Raw genomic sequence first — 16,143 nt, 5'->3', positions numbered from 1 at the left:
TAACCTGAAAGTTTACATGGAGAGAGGTTGGCAGAGCTGCCCATCATAAACCAATTAGGCAGGAACTGCCGTAACTACAGTTAGCCACCGGGAACTTCCAGACGGTGATGGCCGTTTTTCAGAAAACATGGCATTGACACACTCAAAAAGGAAAAATGTCCCCAATGCAAAGATCTGGCATGCCATTTTTTCCCCAGGAGAGGGCAAACAAGACAGGAGGCACAAAGCAGCCTTTCCTAAAGACTCAGGCAGCTGTTTATGACCAAACCAGTGTCTCGACCTCATCCCCTGCAACCATCACTGAAGACCTCTACCCAGACGCTGATACTCATGCCCTCAATTCCTTACATCCCCAATCCTTGAAATTTTCTCCTTTTCATTGATAAATGGTAAAGAGCAGGTTAAAAGAGCAGAAATCACTGAAGATACAGAAGATTATGAAAACAGTCTATTCCCTGGCTAGAAAATACTTTTTCCAAGCCAGGTTTCATTGGGCTGTATGCTAAACAATTCTGTCCACAGCTGTGGGAATTGGGAGGTACCAACTGAAGTAGTATCTACAGATCCTAGAAAGCCTTATTATCAATCTCTCTACTTGCTGTGCATGCTACAACTTGCCTTGCCTTGATGTCTACAGGAGGACACGACTTGTGGCATTCTCAGTGGGTCCAAATTTAAAATTGCCATTGACAGAACAGAGCTGCAGCTGCGAGTAGACAGCTCGTTTCCAGTTTGGGCCGATTCTAGTAACATTTGTAGAATCAGACTCACAAGAGGTATTTAAAATTACAATGCTAAAGCGTTTGCATAAAATATCAGATATCTGTAGAATTCAGAAGCAAAAGAACCACAAGATTCCCAGTTAAACAAATGCAAAGCCTTGGAGACAGTTTCTTGCAGGGTCCACATTCCAAGGTTTTTGTTGCCAGTTTTGCAAAACTGCTTCTCTTCTCATGGCTATGGGAATGAATTTTGGTCTTTTCTCTATCAAAAACAAACAAACAGCCTAATTCCTGCTGTGAATGTAAGAGCATACCATAAACAAGCAGTGAAAACTGTTCAAGATATGGGTTGGAGTATGGGAGAGAATAAAAGGATGAGAAATCTCCAGTGCAAATTACAACCCAATAAACGCAATGATTCATTGCAGCAATTTCCTGTGTGCAGTGGGCCAAATTCTCCCACCTCTACAAGCGTTGAGTAGTTCCCTAAGTGACGCCTCATCCTACTGAAGAGAACGGTAACATTTACAGAAAAACACACTGCTTCACGTCGCTCTAAGGAAGGCAGGATTGAAGCTTGGCTCCAGCTTGTCCCAGACTCACGCAATCAGCGAGGCAAACTGGGCGAGACAGGAGAAAAGTATTTATTGAAGCAGACCAGAATATGGCCTTCATTAAAAGCAGATCTTCTTTGTGGCTTGTTAGAGAGAGAAATAATCTACTAACCCCTGAAATATCATTTAACCAATCACTTCCCTTGGGCAAACTGGTTACAATCCACTAAGGGAGAAACTGGAACATTAGCTCTTACGTGTCCTTCATTTCCAAACACCACCTACAAAGCCCTGTGCATTTCCCAGGATTGCTGCCTTGGCCTGGTAGTTGAGCCCATTGGCAGCCATGCTAAGATATTGATGTCTTAGCCATGTCTCTCCCCATGCCTTCGTATTTTGGGATCCAAACTCAGTAATGTCACTAGATCCCAGGATCTAAGGGGGAGGAAGCCAGGTAACAGCCTGCCCAGCACGGCTGCAGCGTAGTTTGGTACCTGACTCTACCCTCATCTTGCAAGCACCAAGTCTCCTCGTTCTGATCCATATCTAAATAATTCTTCCAATATTCCTGAGACTGGAGTTATTAAGTGCAGAGAAAAAATGGGTCACGGGGATTGCGCTGGTCTGCAGAGAGGAGTCAGGACCAATTTAAACTAAAACTATTTGTAACTCTGTTCTTATAACTTGGTCCAGAAAGTCTGGCTGCTTTCTGGTCAGGCATACATGAGACTATGCTGTTCAGGGGTAACCTGGGCTGCTTTCCAAGGCACAGATATGTGAGCTGCTGCATTTGATAAACTTTGCTATCTTTTTCCAAACAAGGAACTTGAGAGAAATATCTGTTTGAGCTCAAACAGGTGTGTAAAATGAAATATAATTCCCAGGGACACAAGAAAGGCGTTGAAATCTGGTACAGCAGTCTCCCTGCGACAAGGAAGCACCTCCTGCAAGAAGAGTGTCCATCCAAAGAGATTCTTACAGGGAGTTTTAATAGTTGCACCTGTCACAGTATTTAAGCGTAATGCCTTGCTGTGAACACAGCAGACAAACAAAAACCACACAAACAGAAACGCTTAAATCCTTATGGAACATATAGCTCTTCTCTCTCATCACAGACTTAAAACTATGCAGCAAGTAGGGGATATGTTTCCTGAGCTGAATTTTTGTGCTTAAGGGAGGATTATTTTTGCTTCTTGAAGGCTGTGAGCAATAGCTCTCTTCTTACACAACCTTGGGAAAACTGCCTTTTTCTTTTTTTTTTTTTTTTTTTTCTTCCCCTAACACAAGAATTGACAAAATATTTGTTTCTGGATCCCTTTCTCATGTGCACAATCCAACCTATTAGTCTAAATCAGAGGTCTCTTTCCCTTCTGGTGTTATTTGCAGTAAATCTAACAGCTTAATTATGTTTTGTACCTAGGGAAAACGACTTTTCGACTCATACTCGGTCTCTTCATGGGAAAAGTCATTTCTTCATCAGCTGCTGCTGCAGTTAGGAAAGAGGGTGGGGCCTTCCCAGGCTGACGTCCTTGAGGCCATACCTGACTATAAAGAGCGAGGGAGGGTTGCACCAAGAAACTCTCAAAAGCAGTTTGCAGGGACTGCCGGGATCCCGAGGCGGGCTTTATCCTGCAACTGCTGCAATTTGCTGGGAAGAACAGGGGAGCAAATTTGGACCCAGCTTTGAGTGGCTGACTACACTGGAGAATTAAATACAGCTATCATGTGCTTGATGTGAAACTTGATTTTTTTCTTCTTTTTGCAACCAAGTTTTTTTGTTTGTTTTTTTTTTTTTTTGTTTTTGTTTTTTAACTTGAAAAGCTCCTTTTTCACCTTTTCCTCCACACACAGAGGTAATGCTGCAAACAGTCTGCATGAGTCCTGAACTACTGGTCAATCAAAACAGCAGTGAAAATGAAACCTGTGGCTACAGCCCAGGCCAGGGATCTCCTCTGCCTGGAGAAACTGCCAGCCCCAAAAGCTCTTTTCAACAAAGCCCATCGTTGCCAGACTCTGGATTAACTGAACTTAACATTGCGAGCCCCGAGATCTACCCTACACCTCCACGTAACCCACAAGAGATGTCTGCTCCTGCTGGTAAGATCAAATCTTTATTCGCATTTTCTATTTTATGCTGCTTCTGCAAAGCAAAAAAGTACACTGCCTCACAACTCCTTCTGTGCCAGCAGAGAGCTGTGCTAACAGCAGCACACACCAAGTTTCCATGCTAGTAACGTCAAACAAAGATGCATGGTGCTCTCTCCTACTCAACTCTTGTTTTTATTTTGTCATGGTCTGCTGCTGAAGTCAGAAATTATTCCCTTTCGTAAAGGGTTGCTCAGCACTCCATGGTTTCGGTCTCTCTCTAGCATTCTGCTGCTCATTTATAATCTGAATTGCAAGTTTGGTTCTGAATTTAACACCAGTGTAATAGATATGACCTTCTGAGCTATTAAGATTACAAAATCATATGAAAGGGTGCATGATGAATCATTGCCTTTGCCGAGTTCTTCACTTTCAAGGATACATCTGGGCATGTAATCTAACCCATCATCTAGCATTTTTACTGTAAAATAGCTTGAAGATAATAACGTGCTAGCAATTTAGCCTTTTCATGATTCTTTTCACATAGGCCTTTAAAATGCTCTACAAAGACTAAATCATTCTTCTTCAAGCACCAGTCTAAACCGGGGATTATTCCCGTTTCTAGAGCAATCTGAGAAATAATCTACATTTTTGAAGTCCCAGTGTTTTAAATATTCAGTGGTAGGTCAGACATTCACAAAGGCCGGGGATATGAGCACAGCACAGCAGCTCCATGCACATCCGTAACGCGCTGCTGGCTGCTTGGGATCCGGCACCCACCCGCCGAAGGGGCGTCAGCCTCCCATCGCCCGCAGCAGGGAAGAGCAACACCGCCACGTGATGCAAAACCACATCTCGTGCGGCTGGTTTCCATGCCAATCCTGCCTGCTCCGAGACATCCCGAGGCTGGGGAGATGATGCACCGTGCACATCTGCTGAGCTCCTGCGCACCGCCTCGCCCGCCAGATGCCAGCAGCCGCCACAGTGTACCCCAAGTTTTTCTTACCACTGACTGTGCCTCTAACAGAAGCTGCCTGCCTGAGCTGCACGCACCTTTTCCCAGCCTGCTGTGTTGTTTAATCATTGAGTGTCGTGACCTGCACGAGGAGGGAAGCTTCTCCCTTCTCCCTGACCCCTCAGCAGCCTGCACAGCGACCCCAGCGCCCGCCTTGTAATCGTGCATCGGCTCTGCTAACGAGCTGGGAAGATGCTGAACTAAGGCAATAAAGCTATCATTTATGACGATGATAGCTGCTACTGAATGTGTTTTATAGGAAGAGGATCGTGCTCAAGGAGCGGGGGGCGGGAAGCAGCATTACATAAAAGGTATTTCAAAAGCGATGCGTTTAAGCTCCTAATCTGGGCAAGTCTTTCAAGTCTGGGGATTCAAGTCTGAGATGCAAGAAGACCTAACACAAACAATTACAGAGCAGCTTGTTTTGACGAAGACAAGCTTGTTTGGACAATTATATATATTCTCAAATAACCATTGCATTCCCTTACCAAAAATCCTTGCTTCCCTTTGAATCGCACCATACTGACCGTACGAGAACCGCTGCAGAAAGACTTCGGGCATGGCATCACTATCTCAGCTCTGAAACAACTCTCATTTTTCACTCCTGTCAATATAAGAAAGCACAGGACAGAGGTTCACTGCAACAGAAGTAAGACATGGCTGAGAGGAGCACTGACCTGGATGTGCCTAAAAGCAGAGCAATGTGCTCTCAGCCAGTCTGGCAGCCCTGAGCTGATGGGCAACAACAGGAGCTGCCCAAGGCCAAGTCTCAAGATAGCACCTTTATTTCTGCACCACTGAAAGTGCCAGAACAGAAACACCCAATTCCTTTCCTTCTTTTTCCCAACCACCCATCTGAATTCCCTTCTGCGTTGCTGCGCTGCTCCTTGTTGTCCTGTTCCCACTGCCAGTGCCACGCTCACACGTGGGACAGCCTCTCTAAAAGCTGAAACCACCCCTGCTCACTGAAGCCTGACCGTGGCCTTCATGTGGTAACGTGCAGGTTAACTCAGCTCTCTGCCTGTGCCCTGGGACTGAAGATCCCGCAGCCAGCTTTGGGGTTTGTTTTTGTTTGGTTGCTCCAGAAAAGAATTCCCTTTGTGAGGCCACACAGGCGGTTGTAGCCTGAGAAGCAATGCACTGGGGTATTTGTGCAGCAGGAAGTGTTTTAATAAAAGGCCCGAGCTAAGGGACACACAGGGTGAGGTGGAAGTTTCCCACAACTGATGATGAGCATCCGAATCACAGGCTGTCTCCCAGGGTGACCTCACCCTCCCACTATTCCAAGCAGCTCAGAATTATGTTACTTTAAGCATCGTGTTATGACTTTTCCAGAGCCTGCACTCAGCTCCAACCCCCCTCAGAAGCGTTACATGGGCGTGAGGGTGAAGATGCCAGTACGGGAGCTACTGAAAAAAATCCGGCTTTCCAAAGGCCTGGAGCCAGCTCAGAGCAAGGTAAGGACGCTCCTGGGGTTTAGGAAGGTGGCTCAGAGCTGTAGCATCCTGTACACACGTCCCACTCCCACCCTGTGAAGTTCTGGAGAGGTGACAGCTACAGCTGCTGCTTCTTCCACCCACCAAGTGCATTAAGCTCTTAATGAAGGAGGAGAATATACCAAATTTTACACAGAGCCTGTGCTAGGAACACCGCTCCTTAGTGACATCAAGAGATCCTTGTCTCTGGATACTGTAATCCAAAGACAGCCTGAAATCAGCAGCGATTTTGCTCTCGCAACCCAGACCTGCGAACAACCTGCAAAACCAGCCCACGAAGCTGGTAGGCTCCCAGCCACCTGGTCTGCTCTAAAGGCTACGCCGCTATCTTTGTACGGCTGCCATGGGTTACCCACTCATGAAAATTGATTTGCTTACAGCCTGCTGTGCAAAGTGCATGGTGCAGGACAATTTACAAAGTTTCTGTTATGCTCTTTGCCTCTGTTTCACTTTCTCTTACCTGCAAGAATCTCAAATCGAGTTTTATTTAATAGCTGTTTTTTTTTTCTATGTCCTCAGGAAGCCTCATTAGCGAAGATGGCAACCAAAGGATCCTCAGGAAAAGCAGGTTAGGAAGCTCCTTCCTCTCTTGGTAACAGCCTCCTTCTCTAATGGGGACATCCCCATTACGTACCCAAAGAACTGAGCCACTTCTCTCCCAGGATCAGTTTTCCGTGCCAGCTCCTCGCTCCCCTTACATTACAGGAGCAGGACAGCTGTGTGCCAAAACCCTGTATGTTAAAGGTTATCTGCGACAAAATTCCTGATGAAAATACCTTCTGTGTACTCCCCCCATAACTCAAAATAGATTTTCTCTTCCTTTCTTTCCAGCAGAAAAGAGAAGAGTTCACCCTTATACAGAGAAACAGCTTAGACAGGTATGCATAACACCTTCATCGCCGTGCTGCCAGCCTCCCCAGGCGTATTTCATGTTCTATCACTGAGTGAGAACAGGACATTTCATGTCTGATTTCCCTCCCCCATCTTCCGCCCTCCCCGTTTTTGTTGCTGTTTCAGAGCAAGCAGAGCATTGGGCAAACGCTAAAAGGCTTAGAGGACCTCGACATCCTGGTGGAGGTGCTGCAGGAAGACTTGAACAAAAGCCAACTGCAGAAGGAGTCTCTGTGCTCGGTGCCAGATGGCTTCGGGCAGGGCTTCTCCACGGACCCGCAAGCCTCTCGGTGGGAAAGCAGGGGAAGCAAGCAGGCAGCTGGTGGCCTGCAGGAGAGGCGCCACAGCTTCACCAAGTTGCAATCCCAGTGCTGTTTTAAAGAGCACAGCTCAGCCATACAGGAAGAGGTACAGACTTCTTCACACGACGGTCAGAAAAATGTGCAAGAGCCCAGCTCTCAAGGAACCTTCCCAAGGACAAGTGAGAAAGAGAGCGGCTGGTGGGTGCAGGACGCCCGTGCCAGTACCCAGAAGGATTTCTGGAGACACCCTGCACAGAACACATCTCCCTGCTTTGACCCATCAGGACACTACCCGGAGGCATTTTTGGAAGCTAATGCGGGCTCTCCAGATGCTGGGGGACACGTGAGGTTGGCCTCGACTTCCTTCACACAGCAGGATCTCTCTGCCATCTCTTTCTTCCAGTTCCAGCTACACAGGGAGGAAAGTTTGCTGCGAAACATCCCGGCCGACAAACTGCTTGCACCTGATGAAAATGGCAACAGGTCTCCACTTTTTCCTATAGAAATACATTGCTTTCTGTTTCCTGGGGCCTCGCTTGTCCTGAGGCTTTGCTGTAATTTCAGCCGCTAGCTGAGGGCACACCTGCAGCAAAGGCTTCCTTGCTCCATGGGAGGCTCAGATGTGTTTCAGGATCCACAGTTGTAGACAGAATCGAAATTCAATTATGAAAATCAGAATCCAAGTTAAATTAGTAAAAATAGAAAGATTTCATTTTTGCAGTAGGATTGCTACACTACAACTGATGTCAGGAAAAAATCAGTCTGAACAATACTCAAAAGTGAGTTAAAAATTACAGGTATTCATAAGAAAGTTAAACCAAGCAAAACAAATAATTGCCACAGAAAAAGATTTGCAAGAGATCTTTTTCCAAGCTGCATACACTCTCAGGAAAATTACTTTTTTTTATTAGTTGGCAATAAAACTGGGTGGGAGGATTACACCTAAATATACATATGCTGCCAGTGTAGAGCACAGACTTCCGAAGAACTGGGAGTGGCTGTTTTGTTAGAAATTAATTGAAAGCAAAGGTTTTATTGATCTCATTTTGCCCAGCATGGCGTCTTTATTTATTTTTTATAAACGACTACTTGCTTCATATCTCTTATTTTGTTCCATGAAGTTCAGCTAGTTGGAAGATATTACTATCAAATCAGACTGACAGAGCTTGTAACTTAAACTGTCTTAGGCTTGCTGGAAAAGAGATTCCTTCCTGTTCATGTGGACAATTCTGGCCCCAAAGTATTCACAGACCCCACAGAAAAGAACAAGAACTGCAGTGAGTTGCAGAATTATAGAGATGTCATCAAGGGTACCTTGCTACAGGACAAAAAAAAAAAGTAATAATAATAATAATAATATAAATGCCTACATCAGATGCATCAGTGTTTCCTCCAGGAGGAAAGGAAGATGTGCCCACATTTACAAGAACACAAGTCTTTTCTGTACGAAGTTCAGGAGAAATGTACTGTTTTGAGTAGTTCAGTGAGACTGAATGCACAGAAGAAATGGAGCTCTCCTGCATAGGACTGGGAATTACCTTTTGGAAATACTTCTTTAAGTGCAGGAGAAAGGTTTCCCTTCTCTGGGTTTTTACGTGTCTTTTACTCCTCTTCCATGTACTAAAGGATGCAGGTAAAAAAAACGGAGGTTGGTAACAAAAAAGAAGCATGGAGTAGCTCTTGGAGAGGAGAGAAATGGGACAACAGCAAGAACTAAGGACTGAGAAATCCTGGCAGATAGATTCAAACAAAGCTGCAAAACCAGCACCTCCCTCATTCATATAGAAACTAAAGAAATGCTTAAATACCCCAAGCTTTTGGCCTTTATGACCTTCAACATTTCACATTTTAAATTACACTCCTACTGTTACTTTTGAGTAATTTAACCATTCCTTTATCTCCTACTTATTTAAAGTGGTGTTTTATTCCAGGCTGCTGCACAAGGCTGTTGCACAAGGAAGAAGAGCCCTGACTTACGCGCTTGCACGGAGATTTGCAGCCCTAAATAAAATTGATGAGAAGGATGCAGAGAAACGGGTAGGGTGCTATCCTGCAAAGAATGGGGACATTTTCCATCACACATAAATGTCTTTCAACTCTGATAAACACCAAGCATCCTGTTAGGCGAGGAGTGTTTACGATGCTTGTGTAGAAGGAAGAAACAAAAGAGGGAGGAAGTGATCCGCCCGAGCAAATATTAACACAGCTGGGAACTGAACCCCAAATCCCAACTCCCCACCTCATTCTCCAAGTATTGTGGAAAGTGAAAACAGTTTTCACTTTCAACGAGTTTCTCTCATTCTTCTCTTCTCAGACTGCGTTACATCTTGCTGCAGAAAAGAACCAACACCTGATGGTCAGTGACCTTATATCCCTGGGAGCTAATGTCAATGAGCAGGATGGTCTGGGGAAAACTCCGCTCCACCTGTGCGCAGAGAATGGCTACTTGAGAGTTTTAGAGGTAAACTGGTCACTTATGTTGTGCAACCCTAAGTGCAAGGATAGAGCAAAGAAATCAAATGCATTTCATTGTAAAATATAGGAGGATTTTATGTACATGAAAATTAGCTTTGGTCTGATGTGGTTAAAGTGAGATAGCTTTAATGGGGGTATTTTGGCAGTGCCGAAATCAGAATTTATCATCTCAAAATCTTCTTGATTTCAGGTTTTGAAGAACTGCAAAGACAATGGCATGCGGGTAGAAGTGAACCTGACTGACCACTATGGTAAGAGGAAAAGCTTAGCTGCATGGATGCTTAGCGTAGACGCCAGAAGTTTCAAAGTACAGATTTTATCTCAGCCAAAGGATGATCAATTTTGTGTTCAAACTACAAGTTCTAGGAGGTGAACCAATCAGTCTTGATAGGGCATCCTTTACAAATAGCCTAGTGTGGGATGGTTTACTCCAGTGGGGTGTTCGAGTGCTGGATTTGCCTGACCTGCCTGTGCTGTTCCGTTCAGGTTTAACCCCGCTGCACTGTGCTGCTCTTGCCCATACCGTCTTAGCTCTGGAATCGCAGAAAACTGACATCAATACTGACACGGGAAGGTTTCTCAGACTACGCAAAGATCAAATTCTCGAGGGAATTAACTGCTTATTGCAAATGGGAGGAAAACTGGAGATGCAGGTGAGAACCAGCAACAGGCTGTTTGTTGTGACTTTATGCTTTCCTATTTGTTTGCAATCACAGGTTTCACTGTCATTTGCAGGTACTAAATTCATGTCAGATTACCACTCCCTATTTGAAAATTGAGGAGAATACTGAGCTAATGTGTTTGCTCCAGACCTATAAACCCAAAAGAGAGCATCTTCTTCAAGAGGTAAGACTTTATATAGTGACTTTTACGCAGACTCTGGCATTTACACCTAAGAAACCAAACAGACATTACCAAGAGCAATATAAGCCATACTGCTTTGTAAATGGCAGTAGATAATGCTCCCAAGCCTCGCCCATGCTGACGTAGGGTAGAGCGTCCCTTCTTCAGGAAAAAAGCACTGTAGGAACTCTTACCACATTTGTTCAAGGGGCTGTTACATTTGCAATAACTCCAGTTGCATGGGGAGGCTGCCGTCACACTGCTCACACCTGCCCCCGCTGTGATTCCTCCCAGCAACAACAAATTCATTGCCAACATTTCAGATGGAGACATCTCGGTAGCAACACCAAGGGAATTCCTCCAGTCCCACTAAGGGAATGCCACCATCCCAAATCCTGCACTATATTGCTAATTTCAGCAGCTTCTTAAAAGACAAAGAGCTGAATTTTATCATTTTCTCCATCCCTTTGCACACCCATTCCACACCAACACCAGCCAAAGCCTGCATGGACAGAGCCAAAAAATAGATGGGTTCTCCTATGGGTATCAGCAAAATTTGCTAAATTTTTGATACAGGAATCAAGGCACCAACACTGAAAAGCAGAAGCTTGAGTGCGTAACAGAGGACTAAGATTCTAGGGTGCAGTTCTGCTCTGCTGAAATAATGCAGAGATTAACCTCAAAGATTTGTCCAAGATTAAACAAATATTCAGTGCTTAAAACTGACAACAGCCCTTTCACTTTTTCTTGCGTCTTTTTCTATTTCACTATCAGATAAGAGCTCTCACTTGTGCACGTGTATGGAAACTGATATCACAAGATTTTTAGATAGGAATATAAACATACAGTCATGTTTCAGGTCATTTAGGAACCTAGCTTCTTACCAGTTATGATCTGTAGGAGATAAAACACAATAGAAGCAATTAAAATAATTTCAAGCCAGCTCATCGCTGACTGAACCGACTGATAAACATGCCACCCCCTCCCATCTTTGGGTAAGGAGCAGAATCTAGGTTTCGCACAGCAAAATCAGAACATGTTCTTATCACAAAGCACGCGTGACTTCTGCTGGGAATTTACTGTTCTGGTTTCTTCATCCGCACAGAGTAACAGTTTGCTGGAGGTTCCAAGAATGCCTTGTCCCTCATCGCCAGACAACTTTTCTGAACTTCTTTCCATTTCATCTTTGGACTTCATTGACATCATTCTTAAAGGTATTTTGTGGTTGGGAAATGATTTTGCCTAGTCAGAAGCTTTGTTGTGAGCACAACAGCTGTCATGTACTAGCTAGCTCTGGTGTATTTCCTGCATTGCTATATAGCCATAATTCATCAGATTCACATGAACTGATGGAAAAGATGCCCAGTGATTTATAATAGGCTTTGAATCAAGTCCAGAGCTCTGCACAGAATCTCTTTTGCTTGCAAAGCTCCTTACCCAAAACCAAATAGAAAATAGGGCACTGAGTATTTGGCATTAGAAAGAAGACTTAACATGTTGACTGAACTGAGTATGTGTTGGTTTATTGCCTTCCAGGGAAATGCTGATAAGGCTCATTATCTGTATCTCACGGTCCACGTGCTGCAGCTGTTGCTGAAGAATAGACCAAGAACAGACAGTAAAAGTCTTCAGATGTAATATAGCTTGAACTAACTGTTGAAAATATCTCCTCAGTACCCAGAATTAAAGAGTAAATACTAAATAGGGAAGATCCTTAAGCCATGTTTTAACAGTGTTAGGCATTCAGTGTTAGATGCTCCAGTCAATCAATAGGTCTTAATTTTCTCATGAAACTGAGCGCTTGCACTTCTTTTTGGAAGTCTCTTTGAGCTGTAGGTGTTCTACGTTCTGAAGCTCTGACAAGGGTGTTTACACTGCTGCCTAATTTGAAAAAAATAAATTGTAGCCCTTCAAAGCCTAGTCCTGAGCGTATCAACATACAGTCTCTGAACTTACTGTTCAGATGTGCTGAAAACCTCAGGCAACATCATTTTAGACATGAGCTATGGGAAATCAGAATCTGATGGGCTGTATTTAATGCTTTCAGTAGTCCGGCTCTCAATTTGTTCAAGGCTGGAGTTGTCACATTTCAAGGCAGTCCCATTGGAAAAAAAATCCCTCCCCCTCCAAAAAAAAAAAAGAAAAAAGAACACCCCCACACTGATACTGAGCATGTTTTTTCAACAAAAGTCAAGCTCTTTATTTATGCAATCAGAATTTGCCACTAGTAATGGAACGGAGGTGAAGTCTGGGACACAAAACATTTTGAATCAGTTCATTCTTGGTGATCTAACAGAGGAAAATACCTTCATAAAATTCAAATGTATAAAAACACCTCAAAGAATCCTTTGTTGTACTGAGCAACTGTGCAAGTTGGAAGGCTAACAGTAGCCTGAATTATTTCCTACTGCCAGATATCCAAGTATTCAACAGGATTCCTAGAAATTAGGTATTAACTGTTAAAGAGAAATCTCTTCCCAGACTTCACATAATTTGAACTTCTGATTGTGAATTAGCTGGTTTCTATGAAACTTCCTTGTTTGCTACATATGGAGCAATCTACATTGACATAATCTACAAAATGATTGATCCAGCAATTAGCTCACACACGTCCCTCCCATTAAACTGGGAGGTTTTTCACATGTAAGCATTGCAGGATCCAGTATTAAGTACTCAGCATGCTTGGGGAATTTATCTTTAATGATCCCTTTGAGTCTCCTTGTTGTAAAAAGGTTTCTTTTCTCCTGTTGGATATCCTTAAGTGTTAAGCTCCAAGAGCTATGTTGCACAGCATCAACCAAGTTTTACTGAAAAATGACAGTGTTTAAGTTAACTCCAGTGGGACTTGGGTCATATCCTGTTTCTCATGCCCTGAGCAGCTAAACAGTGTTCTTCTGTATTGCATTACTCTGCATTTATTTTCTCTAGTGTGAATGAGACATGGTACATCAAAATTCTTATGTATATTGTAAAATTTGTGTGTTGTTATTCACATAATGAGTTGTAAAACACTGGAACATTCATCCACCTCCTTCAATAGGCGTTCTACATGTTTTAATCATATAAAGTCTTTCCTTTCCCCTTTTGGGTTTTATGTTTAAGTACAAAGATTTTCCTCTTATTTTTTTTTCTGTCCTCCCTATTACCACTCATTCATGTTTGCATTTTAACTCACATCTGAGCTCACAGCTCTTTTTATTCATCTGAAGAGAATTAATGAGGATCTTCTGAGTTACTCAGCCTCCATTCGTGAGACTTAAGGATCAGATCCAACACCCATTGAAACTAAAGACTTCCTGTGTTCAGTGAAAACTAAGAAATTCTGTATCACAGACAAAACCAAGAAAGAAGCGGTACAGTGAACAAGTAGGGAAGTACATCAATAAGCATTTTAAGAGAAAAAATGAATTGATTTACGGGATATCTTTAAAGAGTGTAGAAAACTACTGTGTACGAACACAGCATTAATCAAGTTCATTTATTCACAAGGACTCCATTCAGGTGAAAGGAGGACAGGAACTTTAACCTATTAGTCTGTATCATTTATTCAACATACCTAAAGCTGAACTAGCCTGTGAAGTATATTCTACGAGTTATATCTTAATTGCATTACCATTAGTAGGTACCCTTTATGTTGTTTCATTGTTCCTTCGTGCCAATAAATACATGATTTCAAGCAGTATGTATCTTACTTGTTTTTATGAATTGTTATTGTCATGCTACACTCACAGCAGAAGTGACTATCATAGAAAGAGCAAATCAGGAAGACTTAAAATAATAAAAAATGACAAGCATAAGAGTGGGTTTTTACTAGTTATTGCTGGAGGTTTTTATTTAAGAGTACAATTGTAATAATAATAAAAAAATAATTAAAAAAACCCTTCTCTTCCAGCCATATTAATCAACCCACTACCTCTAGCTAGGAACTAGAATACTATTGTTTCAATGAACTTGAAAAACAATTCCCCAAATTTTTCAGCACTAGAATTTTTGTCTACAACTGATCTCAAATCAGAAAAAAAAAAAAAAAAAGGACCTAAGGAGATGATCAATATAAGAGTTTGCTGAAAAGCCCATAGCTTCTCATCCATTTGCATAAAAATAATTTGCACTTCTACAGCAAGATTTTTCAGATTTTTTTCCCTTTGCAAAGAGAGAGAGCTGTTAGCATTCAGACAGGGGCTCTGCAAGTACTGCATTTTCCCTACTCCTCATGCAACTGCTACTGCAAGTGGTACACCAGCTCTTTACAGACAATTGGTCTCAATAGCTGGACTAAAGAGGAAAAATAATTACAATCAAGTGAAAATTGTGGGGCTAATGCTTTCTAGCCCAGTACCTGCTAACGGATATTGTAATTGTGGTAGGGCCCATTACCAACTCAAGACTGTCCCAAAGGAAAGGATAGCACTCACTGAACTGTTAGCATTAATTCCTTCAGCCCCCACACCCTGCAAGGCTGCCCACAAATCTCTTTAGACAGTCCCAGCTGAAAGCTGTTAGCAGCAGTAACAAGGTCTTAGCAAAACATTTTACAATACTCAGAATACTCAAAGGCTTCACCCACAGCTGTCTTTAACACGAGGTTTGGAAAAGGCACGTATGAACACCAGCCTCCTGTTCTGGTCATAGCCCCATGAAATCCTCGTTAGCACCAGAAACTGTTTTCCATGATCAGTTCTGGTGCTTACAAGATTTCAGGTCACTGAAGCCCAAAAAGCAACCTCTTGACCAGAAGGCCCATCCTGTGCTTTACCCACCGAGGGTGCTACCAGGCCAGAAGGAGAAGGACAGGAGCTGCCATCCTGCACCTGCAGCAGGGTACGGGGGGAGCAGCCCAGGGCAGAACCCATCCCTCGCAGGGCTGCACTGACACTGTCAGCCCAGCCCCAAACTCCCCAGCCCTGGGCCCCTTCCAAGAGCAGCCACACAAGGTTGGAGGTGTGCAGCCAGCCCGTGGCACGCCTGGGACAGAGCCCCGAGCTGCTGACACCCAATACCAGTTACGGTGACCAGCCTGGTTTTTGCAGTGTGAGTCCTCCAGCTAATTCATTCCCAGGCAGCTCCCGTGTGCTCCCACAAGCTGTGGTCATGCCTTTGAACTACGGCACAGGCCATACTTAGAGGAGCTGCTTCGCTTCTTCACCTCCCTTCTCATCCAGCATTACAAACTGAGTGTCACTCACCGGCTGGTGTGGTTGTTTAGGTTCCCTGCTCCTTTGAAGTTACATGAGCACCGTCACACCTAATTATTTTTAAGTGCAGTGTAGGAGCTTTGCCGCTGAATTAGCAGCAATTCAGCACAGAAAGATAAAAATAAGTAATAAAGTAGATCAGAGCCAGTACTTACAGCAGTTCTCAGGGATGTTCCTGATCCAGAAAGAAGAAATTCAAGAGATCTGCAGTAGATTTGCAATGGCTTGAAGGTCCTGGCAAGGAGAGAAGCTCTGTGTTACTGACAGGGCTCTCTGATGTGCACTGCGCATACTCACCACCAGTGCTAATTGCAAGGCCACACTCCCTGCACTTAGAAGTGAGTGACAGAGCAACCATGGCCTGTCAGACATCAACATAGGATGTACAGAATCCTACAGTAATTCACATCGACTCCCCAGGCTTCTATCTCTAAGAATATCCATACAGGCCTGAGTGAAAAAGAGGTATCTGAGCCAGAGCCCTAAAAGCTGAAGTTACCTCAAAGACAAGTTGCAAGTTACAGCAAAGATGAACAACTGCATTGTTACAACATCCTGAGGCAAG

At 43.6% G+C, this 16,143-nt stretch overlaps 1 protein-coding gene across 4 annotated transcripts; it reads left to right on the top strand.

Annotated features, from left to right (window-relative positions):
• Positions 1-2,849: 2,849 nt before the first annotated feature.
• Positions 2,850-14,065, top strand: LOC311422493 (uncharacterized protein). Of its 4 annotated transcripts, none has more exons than XM_084495615.1 (12): positions 2,850-3,373; positions 5,712-5,833; positions 6,392-6,440; positions 6,707-6,750; positions 6,890-7,548; positions 8,997-9,102; positions 9,380-9,526; positions 9,731-9,791; positions 10,027-10,193; positions 10,276-10,386; positions 11,489-11,597; positions 11,920-14,065. In XM_084495615.1, exons 1-12 carry the CDS (start codon positions 3,133-3,135, stop codon positions 11,928-11,930), a joined length of 1,827 nt encoding a protein of 608 aa, XP_084351741.1. In that variant the 5' UTR covers positions 2,850-3,132; the 3' UTR covers positions 11,931-14,065. The 4 variants fall into 4 exon arrangements, with proteins under 4 accessions (XP_084351741.1, XP_084351740.1, XP_084351739.1 ...); XM_084495614.1 differs by having other exon boundaries at positions 6,704-6,750; XM_084495613.1 differs by having other exon boundaries at positions 2,851-3,373; positions 11,489-14,065.
• The last annotated feature ends 2,078 nt before the right edge of the window (positions 14,066-16,143 follow it).

The sequence above is a fragment of the Aythya ferina genome (assembly GCF_964211825.1).
Source record: "Aythya ferina genome assembly, chromosome: 22".
Lineage (NCBI taxonomy): Eukaryota > Metazoa > Chordata > Aves > Anseriformes > Anatidae > Aythya > Aythya ferina.
The sequence above is the reverse complement of the archived record's forward strand: the minus strand, read 5'-3'. Positions and strand labels throughout refer to the sequence as shown.

Coding starts and splice junctions, on each gene's coding strand:
- LOC311422493 (XM_084495612.1), top strand. CDS start 3,133: ATGCTGCAAACAGTCTGCATGAGTCCTGAACTACTGGTCAATCAAAAC. Junction 5,834..6,391: donor TGGAGCCAGCTCAGAGCAAG/GTAAGGACGCTC, acceptor CTATGTCCTCAG/GAAGCCTCATTAGCGAAGAT. Junction 10,194..10,275: donor GAGGAAAACTGGAGATGCAG/GTGAGAACCAGC, acceptor TGTCATTTGCAG/GTACTAAATTCATGTCAGAT.